The sequence below is a fragment of the Hoplias malabaricus genome, chromosome 10 (assembly GCF_029633855.1).
Source record: "Hoplias malabaricus isolate fHopMal1 chromosome 10, fHopMal1.hap1, whole genome shotgun sequence".
NCBI lineage: Eukaryota > Metazoa > Chordata > Actinopteri > Characiformes > Erythrinidae > Hoplias > Hoplias malabaricus.
Genome location: NC_089809.1, coordinates 41,353,917 through 41,370,979, shown reverse-complemented (window position 1 = coordinate 41,370,979; position 17,063 = coordinate 41,353,917). Strand labels below are relative to the sequence as shown.

At 44.1% G+C, this 17,063-nt stretch overlaps 1 protein-coding gene across 3 annotated transcripts in view; it reads left to right on the top strand.

Moving 5' to 3' along the window:
* The window catches only part of adcy2a (adenylate cyclase 2a), a 181,201-nt gene that overhangs the window by 115,624 nt on the left and 48,514 nt on the right, over positions 1 to 17,063 (top strand). For all 3 annotated transcript variants that reach the window (XM_066683044.1, XM_066683043.1, XM_066683042.1), the window contains one exon: positions 14,453 to 14,602. In XM_066683044.1, coding sequence (XP_066539141.1) covers positions 14,453 to 14,602 — 150 coding nt within the window. The remainder of the gene's footprint in view (positions 1 to 14,452; positions 14,603 to 17,063) is intronic.

Sequence of the window (17,063 nt, the reverse complement as noted above, 5' to 3'; positions counted from 1 at the left end):
GGTTTCCTCTGGGTGACTGTCTGTAAGGAGTTCTCCCTGTGTCTGCATGGGTTTCCTCCGGGTGACGGTCTGTGAGGGGTGTGGTGTGTTCTCCCTGTGTCTGCATGGGTTTCCTCCAGGTGACTGTCTGTGAGGAGTGTGGTGTGTTCTCCCTGTGTTCGCGTGGGTTTCCTCCGGGTGACTGTCTGTGAGGAGTGTGGTGTGTTCTCCCTGTGTCTGCGTGGGTTTCCTCCGGGTGACTGTCTGTGAAGAGTGTGGTGTGTTCTCCCTGTCTCTGCATGGGTTTCCTCCGGGTGATTGTCTGTGAGGCGTGTGGTATGTTCTCCCCGTGTCCGCGTGGGTTTCCTCCGGGTGCTCCGGTTTCCTCCCAAAAAACACACGTTGGTAGGTGGATTGGCGACTCAAAAGTGTTCGTAGGTGTAAATGTGTGTGAGTATGTGTTGCCCTGTGAAGGACTGGCACTCCCTCCAGGGTGTATTTCTGCCTTGCTCCCAATGATTCCAGGTAGGCTCAGGACACACCGCGACCCTGAACTGGATAAGGGTTACATATAATGGATGGATGGATGGAGATAACAAATTAACATTGTTTTATGAATGTTAATGTTGAATCTTGTGTTAAAAGTGCAGTCTATATGCTTTGAGGGTCCAAGGACCTGCACAGAGCCCATTCAGTCACTTTGGCTGAGCTGCCTGTCGCCCGCTGCTGTAGTGTTGTGGCTGCATAAATACGAGTAGCCCATAGTTGTTTTAGGCCCTCTCTAAGCCAATCCATTTATTTTTAAAAACTGTAGGTCTTGTCTGGGTTTGGCTTCTTGTCCACACAAAAATGGCGCTGTGGGTCACTGAAAATGGAGGTTTTCCAAAACACTGTGAGGTGGAGATTTCTGAAAGCCCCGTTGTCAGTTCTCAGGTGAACAAAGAAAAACAGATCTTTTTGGAAAAACATCACACAGTGCCTGTCTCTGGCTGAAATTCATAAAGCTCCCCACTCCCAGTAAAGTGAAGTACAGTGTGCATGCAGACGTGGGCTTGGTACCAGAAGGTTGAGCCCTAAGACCGGCAGGAACATCCACGGCTGAAATGCCCTTGAGCAAGGCACTGAACCCACCACTGCTCCCTGGGCACCGGGGGATGACTGCCTGCCACTCTGGGTGTGTGTTCACAGCCCTTAGTGCACTAGTGTGTGTGTGTGTTCACTGCCACAGATGGGTTAAATGCGGAAGACAAATTTCGTTTTACGTTGTTCAATGTCAAATAATTGCACATTATCATTTGCACATTCAATATAAATGATTACAAACATATAATGCACTGTTAAGATCTAGATTAGTTCTATGTAGTGCACTACAGAGGGAGTATGGAGTGATTTGGGATCAAACCACTATGTTTCTCTCATGGTTCTTTGTGTTTTGATGTCTCTCTTTAGAAGGTACTATGGCCCCCTACTGGACTGGTGTTCCTCAAGGGAAGCAGCTCAGAGCCATTAAAACAAGAGATGATGCGGTGTCATGTTGTGTCCAGCATGTTGCTGTTGTGATATATTGCTGATTGGTGAGGTTTTACAAAAAGGAAAGCCTAGAGATGACAGGAAGTCACAAACAAAAGTTCTCATAATTAATCATAAGCAAGGTATAGCCTTGTGATTGTTTGGATTTATGTTTTGTTTCCTTCATAATATCAATGACACCATGTTGGTTATATCATGATAATTTATATGACATTTATATGATCATCTTGCTGCCTGGTTACCTTTTCCCCTTTAATGAAGTCTGAAAAGTATCTTCTTCAACCTTTGAGTTGATGCTTTCACACACAAAGCCAGCTGTGGAGGTTGAGGGGAGCAGTTACAGTTGTTTTTTTCTATCTGACCACAGTGCTGTGTTGTGTTGGAATGTGAAAGCTGGCCACTCCATCACCGCCCCTTCACTCTCCTTCGACCTGTCACATCTAATCTCATAAAACACATATTGCCAGCCAGCGTGCCTCTCAGTACAAGTCAATGCATTATGCAGCGCTTTCAATACTAATTAATTATTTGGGTGCTGCAGCCACTTGTGTTCAATAATCCCCTTATGTGAGAGTATCTGACAGATGTCCGCTACCCAGCACTCCAAACCTGGAGGGTGTGCGGGGGATTATTGAGGCACTGTTTAAATTTATGATGAATAACAGATTGAATGGGCAAACTCTCAGGAGTAAATGAGTAAATAAAGTGTTCCTCTCATGGATGAAAGAGCAGTGTGTTAACAGATTCGTAATGTGTTTTAAACTAAACTTAGCAAAGCATCATTTTTTATTTTTGAACTGAACACTGCATTTTTGTTTTCCTTGAGATGACTGGCAAAATATCAAAGGGATGTTCATCATTTTGGGATGTTAGAGTAAAAACAACTTAGTACGTAAAGTATAAATGGAATGCTTCGTGTGGACCCTTAAATTTCCATTATTTCTATAATCCACTTGTACCAGTGCAACACACACTAGCAAACCAACCACAACCACGTCAGTGTCACTGTAGCACTCAGGATGATACTGCCTGCCAAATCAGTCTTTCTCTTTGGGGGTCCTGGGGTGGGGTCCGCATCACTGGAGGGAGCCAAAAACATATGCAGAGCAACAGATGGGCTACAGTCTGCAATTGTAGAACCAGTGTGTGTATTACTAGTGAGTGTGTATTACTCCTGTTGTGTTGTATTTTGTAATCCATAAGAAATAGTATGTCTTTGTAGTTGAATATATGAATAGTATTGAATGTTAATTTCTCCAGCTTTGAAAGCACAACAGTCCACGCTTCCTCCATGATGGTTGAGACAGAGCAGTGACAGTACAGAGTGCATCGGAGGTCAGGGCAGAAGTGCTATTGGTTGGAGATGCAAATTTGCATGTCAAAGTTCACCAAACCTGAACTCGATATGAGATTTTGCAGGTGATTTTTTGGCACAAAAGTTGTGTATGAGAATCTCGCCTGTCACAGCAGATCTCATTGAAATGAAAGTAATTTTACACACAAAAATTCATGGACAAACCCCCAGTGTGACCAATGGCTTTAAGGCCTGGAGGTGGTTTGAGGGAAGTTCTGGTTGTGTATTTTAACAGAAACAGTTGGAGCTATTTGGGTAATTGTTGAGTTCTAGTTTGCTGTTCTAAGATAAATGAAAATCTGACAACAAACAAGCTCTTTAATTAAACAGCAATACCATAAAAATCTGTCTTTGAGGATATGACACCAGTGGTCCATGGGTAACATCCCAGTGACAGGTTTGTACCTTCGCTGAGTGTACAGTACTGTCATGAAGCCATTTCTAACTAAATTCACTATTAGCTCAGGAGGCCAGAGAGTCATTTCTACCTGATGGAGGTTTTCTCTGCTCTAAGAAGAGCTCTGTCTAGTCTTTAAGCACTCTGACCTCAAGCACATTTATTTTCCCATGTATCCTGAAGATCCACCAACTGATCCATCAAGCGCCATTAGTGCGTCCCCAGACAATGGGCCCAGACACGGAAGTTGTTTTGAAATCCCCCCAAAAAGTGCTCAGAAGCAGCTTATTGATCTGCAGAGATTATTACTGTGACGTTCCTCTCCCACCGACCGAGCTGATGGAGTGTGAGAAGAGCCCTGTGTTTTGATGGTTTTCCGTTGCATTAAAGGCCTGTGTTTACATTTAAGGGAGAGGGGCAAACAGCATGACTCTGTTGCCAAGATCCTTGGAGACAGAGCTGATATACAGTGGCCTGAATGAGTGAATAAATTAGGTGCGACACTAGCACAGGACAATGAGAACAGAATGTGACTGCAGCATTGTGGCACTGATCAAAAGGTTTCGACAGATTTGGACAAAAGCAACCATCACAAATTTAACACAGGGTTCTCACTGCCTTCAAAGCACTTCTGAAAGAATTCTACATGGCCCTCTTTGTGGCAGTAATAAAGCTTCCTGATGTCAGTGTAGCTGACAAAGGAATTATAATTTATAGATCTTTCTGAATTCATTAAATGCGTCTGCAGGCAGAAGTCTGTTTCTCTAGGCTGACCGAGTCTTTAATGAATTGCAGTGCCCCTGTTCTTCCTTCGCAAATTGAACACAGTCTGAGATTAACATGAACTTTCACCACCAGGCATCATTACTAAACTATTATGGAGTGTTAATAATGCGTTCAGGGTCCGTCTGTTGGTTAGGCTCTTCATAGTCTCTTGTAAACACTTCTCACACATGTCACAGCTCCCTGGTGTGTGGTGTTAGAGACTGTAGCTTATCTGTTGAAGCACAGTCCATTAGCCGTCCTTTAACCTTTTATCAAGGCTCAGTTTCCTCAGTCCTTTTGGGTGGAGGGCTGCTCTTGATGACCAGTGCTTGGCAGTACTTCTTAGTGTATTTTGTCACGTTCTCTGAGAGACATGATGCACAGAGATCATCCCATTGAAATCGTAAGCTTAGACGGTGAAACCTTAAAGCCAGATGTTTCAGCAGTGAGCAAGACCCCATCAAACCGATGCATCAAAAAAACTGAGGGGTCATCCAGACTTTTAACAGACGAAGAGTGCGTTTTAGGACAGTCCACAGGGACCCCCGAAATTCCCACAGAGCTAACGAATGAACCAGAGACCGGACAAGTGTAACAGTACGAGCTTAATGATGAATAAGTGGCGCCGGAGTCCACCAGAAATGAATATGACTGATTATTGACCAGCAGATCAATAACAGGAAGTGAACGAAAGTCATTAACTAAGGTGGCACTTAGACCTGTAAACTGGGTCGGGTCAATGTCCCTGAGGGTCCCGTTCTGTGGGCTCCCCTATTGCTCGGATGGAGGTGCTGAGGGCAGGGCAGGTGCAGGCTACCACTTACCTGGGCACTGTTGTCCACCAGTGGGATCCTGACCCTCCCTGTGGTTCTTCTTTGACCTTGACTCATCCTTCAGTTTCTCACAAATTCTCACAATTTGTGAATAAAATGACACTTTTTGTGACATTTTGACATTTCCAGGTCCTGTCGCGCCTTCAGTCCCTTGTCATACTTTCATAGGATGTGTGTTTAATGTTTGAATAAAGCTGAATGTCTCAATCAAAAATTAAACACAAAAAGAAGCAAAAATATGTCTTTGGTAGCACAGTTTGTACATCCACAGCTCATTCTGATGTGTCCAGTCTCTGGGAGCAGAGAAGCCACAGAGGGAGCCATGTCTTCCGCTCACAGTCACTCCTGGTGTTCTAATGAGCTGTGCTACCGACGGATATCTTCTATAATATTCCTGGGGTCGGATCCTGTCCATGAGTCACTGCCTGTGAGTGTGGTGTGTTCTCCCTGAACATTTTATTCCCATCTTTTCAGGCTAAAGAACCTTTTGTATTACATGTAGTTACTGTAAATGTACTGCTGGGTGGTAGATTGTTTCTACAAGTGTGCCATGATTATTACATGCTGGATTGACCAGAGGAGGATGGTTCCCCTTTTGAGTCTTGGCCCATGTTTATTCCTCAGGGTTCCACACTACGGGAGGACCCAGAATTCTGTAAAGCTGTTTTGAGACAACGCAAGAAGTTAAAAGCACTCCGTAAATAAATTGAATTGAACCTCAAGGACGCCCTTCTGTTTGGCCTTACATTTTACACTAATGCAGCATCCTCATGCTCACCGGATGTGCACTCTGGATTAATATTTACACCCTATTCACTGATGTCTTTCTCTGAGAGATGTCACTGTTATGTTGCCTGCCACTTTTAAACTAACTTATAAGTTCTTTTCCTCTTTGTCCAGTGTAAAGGTCAACTGGGTCTGTTCTACCTTTCTGTTCATGCTACTGAGCATAATTGGATGTCCACCGCTTAACTTCTTCTCCTTTCTATAAACATGTATTATCACGTTTTATGCACTCATTCGATTTTCAGTTTTCAATCATCGTTATTTTGCTGTGGTCGAGTGTTCAGGAACATATTTAGCAGCACTGATGTAAGTGAACTGCTGATTGAGAATGACTTCAGTGACATGTAGACCATTTAGACCCTAGGCCATGTCTAAACTGTAAAAGTTCCTGAATAGAACAAATTTTCTGCACCAGCAAACTCAGAGGAAAACAGGGTCTGTATTAAAAGAGACGCACAGTGTAAGGCTCAATTCATTTAGCATATCTCCAGCTTGCATAACTTCACCATTCTCCGTATTTCCTGTTCACACCATAGAAAAAGCCTGGCTGAGATTTAATGAGCACTCTGGAGAAGAAAAACTGTAAGTTTTAATCCTATTAGCTCAAGGATAAAGAGCTCGATTCAGACTTAGCTGTTGCTTCAGCAACCACTGAGTCTATTTAAAGAACACCAGGCAGTGACTCTAGCGCACTTGCTTTAAGATAATGCAAAGGTTCAATTCTGGCAATATGGTCTGTAATGAACTGAGAGACCTTCTCTTCTTTTATCTGTTGTTTACTCATGCTTTCTCCTAGATGTAACTTTGGAGGAGTGTTTATGTAAGTTCTGAAACTCTGTGGTACAGTTTGAGCAGCATAGGAGCGTAACACTGCTCTCCCTTTGTCTGCATGGGTTTCCTCTAAATGTTTCAGTTTCCTCCTACAATCCAAAAACCAGTGTTGATGGGTGAATTGAGTATGTGAAATTGTCCACAGGTTTAAGTGTGGAATTTAAGTGACTGGGTGAGTGTGTGAGCATGTGGATGACTGGATGAGTGTGAAACAGTCCACAGGTGTGTGTACATGAGTGACTGGGTGAGTGTGAAACTGTCCACAGGTGTAAGTGTGGGAGTGACTGGGTGAGTGTGTGAGCATGTGGATGACTGGATGAGTGTGAAACAGTCCACAGGTGTGTGTAATTGAGTGACTGGGTGATTGTGAAACTGTCCACAGGTGTAAGTGTGGGAATGACTGGGTGAGTGTGTGAGCATGTGGGTGACTGGGTGACTGTGAAACAGTCCACAGGTGTGTGTAAATGATTGACTGGGTGAGTGTGAAACTCTCCACAGGTGGGAGTGACTGGGTGAGTGGGTGAGTGTGTGAGCGTGTGGGTGACTGGGTGAGTGTGAAACAGTCCACAGGTGTAAGTGTGGGAGTGACTGGGTGAGTGTGTGAGCATGTGGGTGACTGGATGAGTGTGAAACAGTCCACATGTGTAAGTGTGGGAGTGACTGGGTGAGTGTGAAACTGTCCACAGGTGTAAGTGTGGGAGTGACTGGGTGAGTGTGTGAGCATGTGGGTGACTGGATGAGTGTGAAACAGTCCACATGTGTAAGTGTGGGAGTGACTGGGTGAGTGTGAAACTGTCCACAGGTGTAAGTGTGGGAGTGACTGGGTGAGTGTGAAACTGTCCACATGTGTAAGTGTGGGAGTGACTGGGTGAGTGTGAAACTGTCCACAGGTGTAAGTGTGGGAATGACTGGGTGAGTGTGTGAGCATGTGGGTGACTGGGTGAGTGTGAAACTTTCCACGGGTGTAAGTGTGGGAATGACTGGGTGAGTGTGTGAGCATGTGGGTGACTGGATGAGTGTGAAACAGTCCACAGGTGTGTGTAAATGATTGACTGGATGAGTGTGAAATTGTACACAGGTGTAAGTGTGGGAGTAAGTGGGTGAGCGTGTGAGTGACTGGATGAGTATGGCACATGTCTTTTACAGTGCCTCTCCTATTATATAATGCAATTAAAATTTATAATAATAATTTGTATTGCCAAATTCACTACAAACTCCAACTTTGAGCACAGCCGCTGGCCCCCCTATGTCTCTGAACTCTTCACTGGCTCACTATCGAGTGTTCTACATGAATTAGGGTGAGAATAACGTAAGTGATATGTAAATGAGGTTCTGCTGCATATTGCTTGATTTCACACTCTGAAGCTGATTCATCAACTGCGCTTAAATCTCCGCTTGTTTCTATGTCACACAACACTTTGTATGTACTACTGTATTACTGTTCCATGATTTTCCTGCAAGATTTCTACAGTGCACCACACATCACCTTATTTTCACATCTTACCCTTGTTGTAGACAACCCTTGAGTTTTGAGAGGCCTCTCCAGCTATTTCAGGTCACCGCTGGGGTACATGGCTTGAGGTATGGGACTGATGACGTAAGATTGTTCTAATTCAAGACTCTGCAGGAACGCTCACCCTCTGTGGGTGTTAGAGAGTTGAGGGTAAGCCTCCTGGTGTCAGAGGTCGAAATAATGAGAAGTTTTGCGGTTTCCATGCATGAAATGACTCAGTATGATTCACCAGATTGTGAGAGCTGTCGCTCTATTGCAAAGGAGTTGCAGCTGCATTAGTTTGTTTATTGTTGCCAGCAAAATCTGTATAGATCCGTATCAGACATTTAGTTGCAAATGTTTGGAATGATGAAGTCTTAATTACTGTCTCCTGGGCTTGTAGCTGTAACTGCTGCAGATGTTAGAAATACCTCAACAGCTGGACTGTAGCTGATCTTAGTTTATAACACAGCTGGTATAACACAGATGGTATAGCTGTAATTTTCTTTCTACAGCATTTTCACCATTTGGATGTATACAGAAATGAAATTGAATGTAAAAGTGTATTTCCATCTCACCAGATGTATTGGCCACTAGGTCTGCAGAAAGATGCATAACTTATAGGAACGTACTGCAAATCATTAACAGGAGTTAGAAGGCTCTGCAGCTCTAACAAGTTTGTGGACATGTCTTCCAGTTAGTAAACTCAGGTGAGGATGCACACATTGCTGACACAAAGGTTCAGTGTCAAAGCTGTGTGCAGAACTGGTAACATGGAGCTTCACCCAGAACCCTTGATTCAACACTGGTGAATTTGCTGTGTACCTTTAAATGATAATGAGCTGCTCGCTGTTCACCCAGACCCTGAGCACACAGCAGTGAGGGGCGAGGAGAATGCTGTTTTTTAGTCATTTTTGCTTTATTCTCGTTCACCTCTCTTATCTTCACCTTGTTTTTTCTGTTTATCCTCATCTTTGTGCTCTTTGCGCGTCTAAATGCACATCCAGCACTGTGATGGACGAAATTCAGATGAAGGGAGGGTCAGTTCTGGAGCGCCTGCTACATACATAAGATGCATAACTCTGAAGGTATTCATGTTTGTATGCATCCTGTTTATGTGACCACCATATGGAATTAAACCCTGTCTTAATCTAGGACAAGTCGACGCCCTGAGACCTCACAGTGTATTAGGAATCTAAAATGTGAACTATCCTGATGATCTTTTAGACCCAGACCGATGACATTTCACTTTCCTTAGACAACTCAAACACTCAGACAGCAGCACCCAGGGCAAGCCAGGTCCAAACTTTCTGTCTTCATATTCAGCGTTAAAATATTCATGCAGAGTGCTTCCGTAATGACTCCCCAGCCGACTTTTTCTCAGAACACAAGAAGGCCATCCTTTTGAAGTGGACACTTCTGTGGAAGTTAGTCTGTGACCTCATGAATCCCTTTACCTAAATGCTTCAGACTATTCTCAATGTCCATGGAAACACTGTGGTAATTTGCGTAGGTCAGAAGAACTGATGTAAACTTGAAAAAAACTTGGGTTTGTCTTGTGATAGTCAGAGAATCAAATTCCCCAGAATACAGAATGGGAAACATCGCAGCAGGGTCAGCCCAATAGAAGTCAACTCAAGATGAAGATGAGGTGATTCTGTAGATTTCCCTGAAGAACGATGTCGAAAGACATGCTAGAATCACTAAACCAACTTCTAGTCTTGACAGTGTTTATGTTCTGCTGTAGGACTCGACTATGGATTATATTATCCATCCATCTATTATCTGTAACCGTTTATCCAGTTCAGGGTCAAGGTGGGTCCAGATACCTGGAATCATTGGGCGCAAGGCAGGAATAAACCCTGGGGGGGTTGCCAGTCCTTCACAGGGCAACACACACATTTACTCACACACTCACACCTACAGACACTTTTGAGTCGCCAATCCACCTACCAACGTGTGTTTTTGGACTGTGAGATAAAACCGGAGCACCTGGAGGAAACCCACACAGACACAGGGAGAACACACCACACTCCTCACAGACAGTCACCCGGAGGAAACCCACACAGACACAGGGAGAACACACCACACTCCTCACATACAGTCACCCGGAGGAAACCCACGCAGACACAGGGAGAACACACCACACTCCTCACAAACAGTCACCCGGAGGAAACCCATGCAGACACAGGGAGAACACAACACACTTCTCACAGACAGTCACCCGGAGGAAACCCACGCAGACACAGGGAGAACACAACACACTTCTCACAGACAGTCACCTGGAGGAAACCCACGCAGACACAGGGAGAACACAACACACTTCTCACAGACAGTCACCCGGAGGAAACCCACGCAGACACAGGGAGAACACACCACACTCTTCACAGACAGTCACCCGGAGAAAACCCACGCAGACACAGGGAGAACACAACACACTTCACACAGACAGTCACCCGGAGGAAACCCACGCAGACACAGGGAGAACACACCACACTCCTCACAGACAGTCACCCGGAGGAAACCCACGCAGACACAGGGAGAACACAACACACTTCTCACAGACAGTCACCCGGAGGAAACCCACGCAGACACAGGGAGAACACACCACACTCCTCACAGACAGTCACCTGGAGCTGTGTGACTGCAACACACTACCTGCTGCGCCACTGTGCCGCCATGGATTATATCAGTAAATGACTAATCTACTGACAGATACTTGTGAAGCACGTCATGGAACCGAATGGAGGCTCAGTCACTCACTTACTAATGTAATTCACTCACATAAATACTAGTTTAATTACATTGTCTCATACTCATTCGCTCACTCACTCATGTATGCACTCATTCTTTCATATACATAACTCATTCACTCAAATACTTACTTGCTCACATACTCCCATACATACACACAAACCTGGGGCAGTATTTATCTCATACTCTGTTGCACCACCCAATAACATTCCCTCTTAATGTTATAGCCACAAATGAAATCTGTGCTATCTGAACTATCTGTGCACCTGTTGATGGACCATGTTTAAGGCTGTTGAAGGTCTGCTGGAGATTGTAGTGAGAAAACACAGGTGAGCAAATACATAAAAATGATATAATCATGAAGAGAGACATAATGCTGTGCTCCAAAACACTGTATAACACAATAGTGTGTGGGGAGGACTATTTAACTGAATTATAAACTATGCATTGTCTTTCAAAATATCCGTGATCATTTGGTAGGATAATTGCTCACACATTTGGGAAAAAAAGGAGAACAATCGCTGTGTTAGTAATGGTCTCTATCGTTATGGAAATGCCCAATCAAAGAGTTTAAACTGCCAGCTCAGGTCATTTTAACCCATCATTATTTTAAATTAAATAATGGAGTTAAACAGACTCCTGTAGAGAGTAGAGAGCGGTAGTGAATGAGGGTTGTAGGTTCTATTGCTTCGCTCAGAGCTCAGCTGCACTTACTGACAGTGAAATACTGGCAGGTAAGACTCAGCCCGTTAAAGCCACAATAGCTCATTCATCGTGATGGAAAATCAATGTGTGAACGGCGTGTGTTTTTTAGTCACAGAATATTGGGTGCGCGTCAGTCAGCCAAGTCGCAGCAAGACGCCCGCTATTGTTGCTCTTTCCCTTCGCCGCGAGTGACTCATCAGTTCCCTCCTCACCCCGTCAGCCTGCTTTTCTGAAGTCTTCATAGCTGCGGGTTGGACTGCCAATCTGAGCCTGACACTCTTTCCCGAGGAATGAATGGCTGAGTGTAATTCAACAAATAAATAAACAAATAATAATAATAAAATAATAAAAAAAAAACAAGAGAATAGAAGATTCCAGCCTTCAAAGCTCCACTCTCTGATAGCAGCTGTGCTGAAAAGTGTGGCTGAAAGCAAGGGACAGAGGAGAGGCTCAGATAAAAGACAGAGGGGAATCAGGGATACAGCCTTTCAGTGGTGGGACGGTAATTGAACGAAAGAGCATGAAAGAGTGAAGAAAGAAGCGGGTGGAGAATGGAGAGCCTTTTTTTTTAGGACTGCTTACGCTGGCTGCAATAACCACACTCTCTCCTCCAGCTGAGCACTTGATTGGATTGTCGTTCTCTGGTCAGAAATAGCCGTCCTTGGGGACTCTGAGCTTTAGACGGCGAATTGAAAAAGTTATTTTGGTGTGTGTGTGTGAACAGAGGTCTGAATAACCCCAGATGAAATTGTTTTGACTTGGAAAGCGAGAGCTCACATGATCCAGATCAATGAGGTGGAGGGAAGTTCACTTAGATAAATGAGCTTCACTGAAGTGACCTGTCTGACCCAATGGCAAAGATGATTTGATCTGGTGTGTTTCTCTTTCATTATTCCCATGCTTGTTGTAACTGCAGACCAGTTTTTTCATTTCTGGTGGATCAAAAGAGAAGGAAACACATTGCATCAATGATAGGATTTGCAAACCTTTCAAAGGAATTGCTTCAGAAGCAAATTCATTTTAAAACTGCTAGTGAAAGAGTGGAGGTGAAGTAATGTTCCAGGCAAAGCTACAGCACACGTTCCACTGAAAGACTGCTGTTGTAGCTCAGATGTAAAGAACATGAACCAGTTGGACATTTTATAGGCCATTCTCTCGTATACAGCTTCTGGACTAAAAAAAATCATGGGTCTTCACTTAAACTGAATGGTCTCTATCTGCGATACAAGATACGAGACGAAAACATTATCTTGTGTAAACTGGAAATGGAAAGTTTGGATGAACACAGCACATAAAGAGCAGTAGGAGTTCAAGTCCCACTTCCGCTGGCAAGGCGACAGGCCAGCAATTTTATATATTTTATATAAAACAATATTAATCTCATGATTAGATTTAAGGGCGGCACGGTGGTGCAGCAGGTAGGTGTCACAGTCACACAGCTCCAGGGGCCTGGATGTTGTGGGTTAGATTCCTGCTCCGGGTGACTGTCTGTGAGGAGTGTGGTGTGTTCTCCCTGTGTCTGCGTGGGTTTCCTCCGGGTGACTGTCTGTGAGGAGTGTGGTGTGTTCTCCCTGTGTCTGCGTGGGTTTCCTCCGGGTGACTGTCTGTGAGGAGTGTGGTGTGTTCTCCCTGTGTCTGCGTGGGTTTCCTCCGGGTGACTGTCTGTGAGGAGTGTGGTGTGTTCTCCCTGTGTCTGCGTGGGTTTCCTCTGGGTGACTGTCTGTGAGGAGTGTGGTGTGTTCTCCCTGTGTCTGCGTGGGTTTCCTCCGGGTGACTGTCTGTGAGGAGTGTGGTGTGTTCTCCCTGTGTCTGCGTGGGTTTCCTCCGGGTGACTGTCTGTGAGGAGTGTGGTGTGTTCTCTCTGTGTCCGCTCTGGTTTCCTCTCATGGTCCAAAAACACACGTTGGTAGGTGGATTGGCGACTCAAATGTGTCCGTAGGTGTGAGTGAACGTGTGTGTGTGTGTCTGTGTTGCCCTGTGAAGGACTAGTGCCCCCTCCAGGGTGTATTCCCGCCTTGCGCCCAATGATTCCAGGTAGGCTCTGGACCCACCGTGACCCTGAACTGGATAAGGGTTACAGATAATGAATTAATTATTAGATTTAGATAATGATAAGACATTTATGATGAACCAACTAAAAAAGGCTTTTGCAGTTAGAGGCAGACTGACTGAGTTACTTTACATCATATTTACATTACTTTACTTTATATGAGAGAAGAGAATATCTTGTGAGCTCTGGTGGTGGGGTGGGTTATTGCACTAGTGTAAAATACAGAGTGGTTATACAGTGTGGGCAAAAACATAAATAAATACATAAATAAATAAATGTTGGTAGGTGGATTGGCTGCCGAGTGTGTGAATGACTAGGTGAGTGTGTGAAATTGCCTGAAGTGGAGTATGTAAATGGCTGAGTGTTTGAAACTGTCCAAAGGTGTGAGTGTGTGAAACTGTCCAAAGTTGTGAGTGTGTGAGTGACTGTGTGAGTGTGTGATGTCTTGAGATGGCCAGGCCTTCTGTCCAGAATGGGTTTCTACCTGCACCAAAAGATCCTGGGTAGTCTCTGTTTCCCTGACGACTCTGATAAGGATGAATTAGTTATGGTAAATGAATGAGTGGACAATGGTGCCCCAGGGTCTTGTGGTTGTGGGTCCAAGCCCCGCTCTGTGAAGGATGACTGTCTGTGAAGAATTTGGTTTGTGTGGGTTTCCTCCAGGTGATCTGGTTTCCTCCCACGGTGGATTGGCGACTCAAAAGTGTCCATAGGTGTGAGTGTGTCAGTGAATGTGTATGTGTGTGTCACCCTGCAAAGGACTGGTGCCCCATCCAGGGTGTGTTCCAGGGTATGTTCCCTAACCCTTACACCCAGTAATTCTGGGTAGGCTCCGGACCCACTGCGACTCTGAACTGGATAAGCACTTACAGACAATGAATGAATTAATGAAACTACTGCTTGCTATTTTTAAAAATTATATCTTCTGTATGAGCTTCTTCTGAATCCCTGCTTCTGTTTTCACTTCTTTTTCCAGATTCTGGCCAACATCATCATCTTCATCTGCGGGAACATGGCCGGAGCATATCACAAACACTTGATGGAGCTGGCTCTTAAGCAGACCTACCACGACACCTGCAACTGCATCAAGTCCCCCATCAAGCTGGAGTTTGAGAAGCGCCAGCAGGTTGTGTGCATTCTCACTTCCTCCTTTACCACCACGTGTTGTCCTGAAGTGTTAAAAGTGTTAGGTGTACTCTGTATTGAGTATGAAAGTCTCTTAGCGTTGTGGATATGAGAGGATGTGTTCACTGAGCTGCAGGGAATCCTGACTGAGAGTTACTCGAGCCATTAGCCATGCACAGCAAAACAAGGACAGTGTAAGGTTGGATAAACAAAGACAGCCCAAAGGATGAAGAAAAGATTTGGCATCAAGTGAGAGTGAACTTGATGACATTTATTTTGTGCACCATTTTCAAAGAAGGAGCATGATATTGCTATGTAACGAATTCATAGTTCGATTAAAAGTTTTTACATGTTTTCTGCTTGTAGACAGTGAGTAAATCATCAAGTCAGGTCCCTATCTGTTTTTACAGCATATTGCTTCAACTTCCTGTAAAAAGTCTGAACAACTGAACCATCCAAAATGCTGCAGATGAACCGGACCGTGGTTCAGTTTGATCCGCCTCTTGTTTTGGTCGGACGTATATTGGCCCTCTGGTACGGACTATGGTTTGATTTTGGTTTGGACCAAACTAAAAGTCAGAATGTCTGAACCAAACAAGGCATGTGTGAAAGCACCCTAGGTGATCCTAATACCATACACACTGTCTGAGTGTACTTGAAATGACCAAGCCTTGGGATTGTACCCTCTCACAGATGATTGAAGGGGACTGAGAGTGTGCCACTCCACTCTACATGTGTTTTGTGATTTCCCGCCTCATGCCCAGTGATTCCAGGTAGGCTCTGGACCCATCACAACTTTGATCAGGATGAAGTGGTTACAGAAGGTGAATGAATGAATGGATTAATCTTGTGGTGTGAGCACCACATTGACAGGCATTAGGATCAGCAATGAAAAACAACAATAAGAGCATGAGAAAGCTTTTAGCATGTGAGAAAACAAAACAAGAAAACATCCAGAATGGTATGGACTGAGGCTACTACTCCACACCACTTTAGAATAATTTTTGAATAATCGCAGCAGCTATATTCTCTGAAATGGCTGTGGCCACTTATGCTTTGTTCAGACTCAGGAAGCAGTAGAGTGGCTAAATTTTGGTTGTTGTTGGTATTTTTCCTGCACGGTCCAGTTCGGCACATGATAAATGCTCTCATTTATTTCCATGAGACACAGGGAGTTTATTATCAAGCATTTTGTCATGAACCTAAATGTAAAGACTGTGTTGTGTTGAGCCTTGCCTTGGACGACTTGTCTCTTCGTACCTGACTTTTGTCCCAAGAGATCTGCATGGATTACTGTTTTCTTACATTATGTTTTCTTTACTCAGTGTTGACCATTAAAATGTAGTCTAACTTACATTACTATTATCGCTTCAATGACGTTTTCAGTGTCATAGCAGTTCCAAGCCAACTCGATGGTATCTTCCTTCTGACTTGACTTGAGAGGCTGATACGACATTGATATGACTGAAGACTTGCATTGTTGTGGTGCACTGGTAAGTGTAAGTGTAGTGAGCAGAAGCTTGCAGATGCCCTGAAATGTACACTTCCAGAATCTTAACTATATGTCATGCAGATATGCAAGGCTGTGCATCAAGTAAGCACTGCTTGCTGCTGATCCAGTAGGAATGATCACGAGACCTGAGTACTCAACCCAAAGTGGAGCAAAAAAAACTGAACAAGCTGAAGATCTTTAGAAAATGTGTGGTGTAATTAATGGTCACAGAGGATCCTCAATTAAAGCATATACATTTAAATCTCAAATTTTTTCCAGGGTTTATGCAATTTTCGGCGTTCAACTGTTAATTCTGTACAACACATTGTACATGACTTTTGAATACATAAAATATTTTTGTAGTTAATTCTCCAAGTTCTTAAACTCAAAACCTATCTCATGTGACCAGTTTGTGCAGTGTATGACAGCTCCAAGTCATGCTGTGCCATTTTACCCTGTAGCTTCTAAGCTTGTGAGTATAAACATAGCACAAAAAGTAAGGAATTTTGTTGTTTACTAGATTATCTCTTTGTTCTAGCAATACTACTTGATGATAAATCTAATATTGTTGGACAGCCTGATTATTTCCCTTTTAAGTGGTGCCACATTTGTAAGGAACATGTATTTGTAGGATGAGCCGTGGAGCTGAGTATGTGGGTTGTGCCCATGAAGAATTTGCCAGATCCTCTCTGCCAGTGCCAAACGACTTATTCTGCCATTGACTCGTTTGGTGACTGGATGATTGAAGTTTGAAGAAACAAGAACATATTGGCAATTAACAATTTATTAATTTAACAAACAGGAGCCTCAGTAGCGTGTGGAAGAACAATACACATCCACAACAGCCTCCACCTCCTTCTCATGCTGGTCAATATCCTGGTCACACAGGCTGTGAGATGGCATCCCATTCTGAGTCAGTCAAAGTGGTTGTGTTGGTCACTCGGGCACAAACAGCATGCCCAAGCCTGAT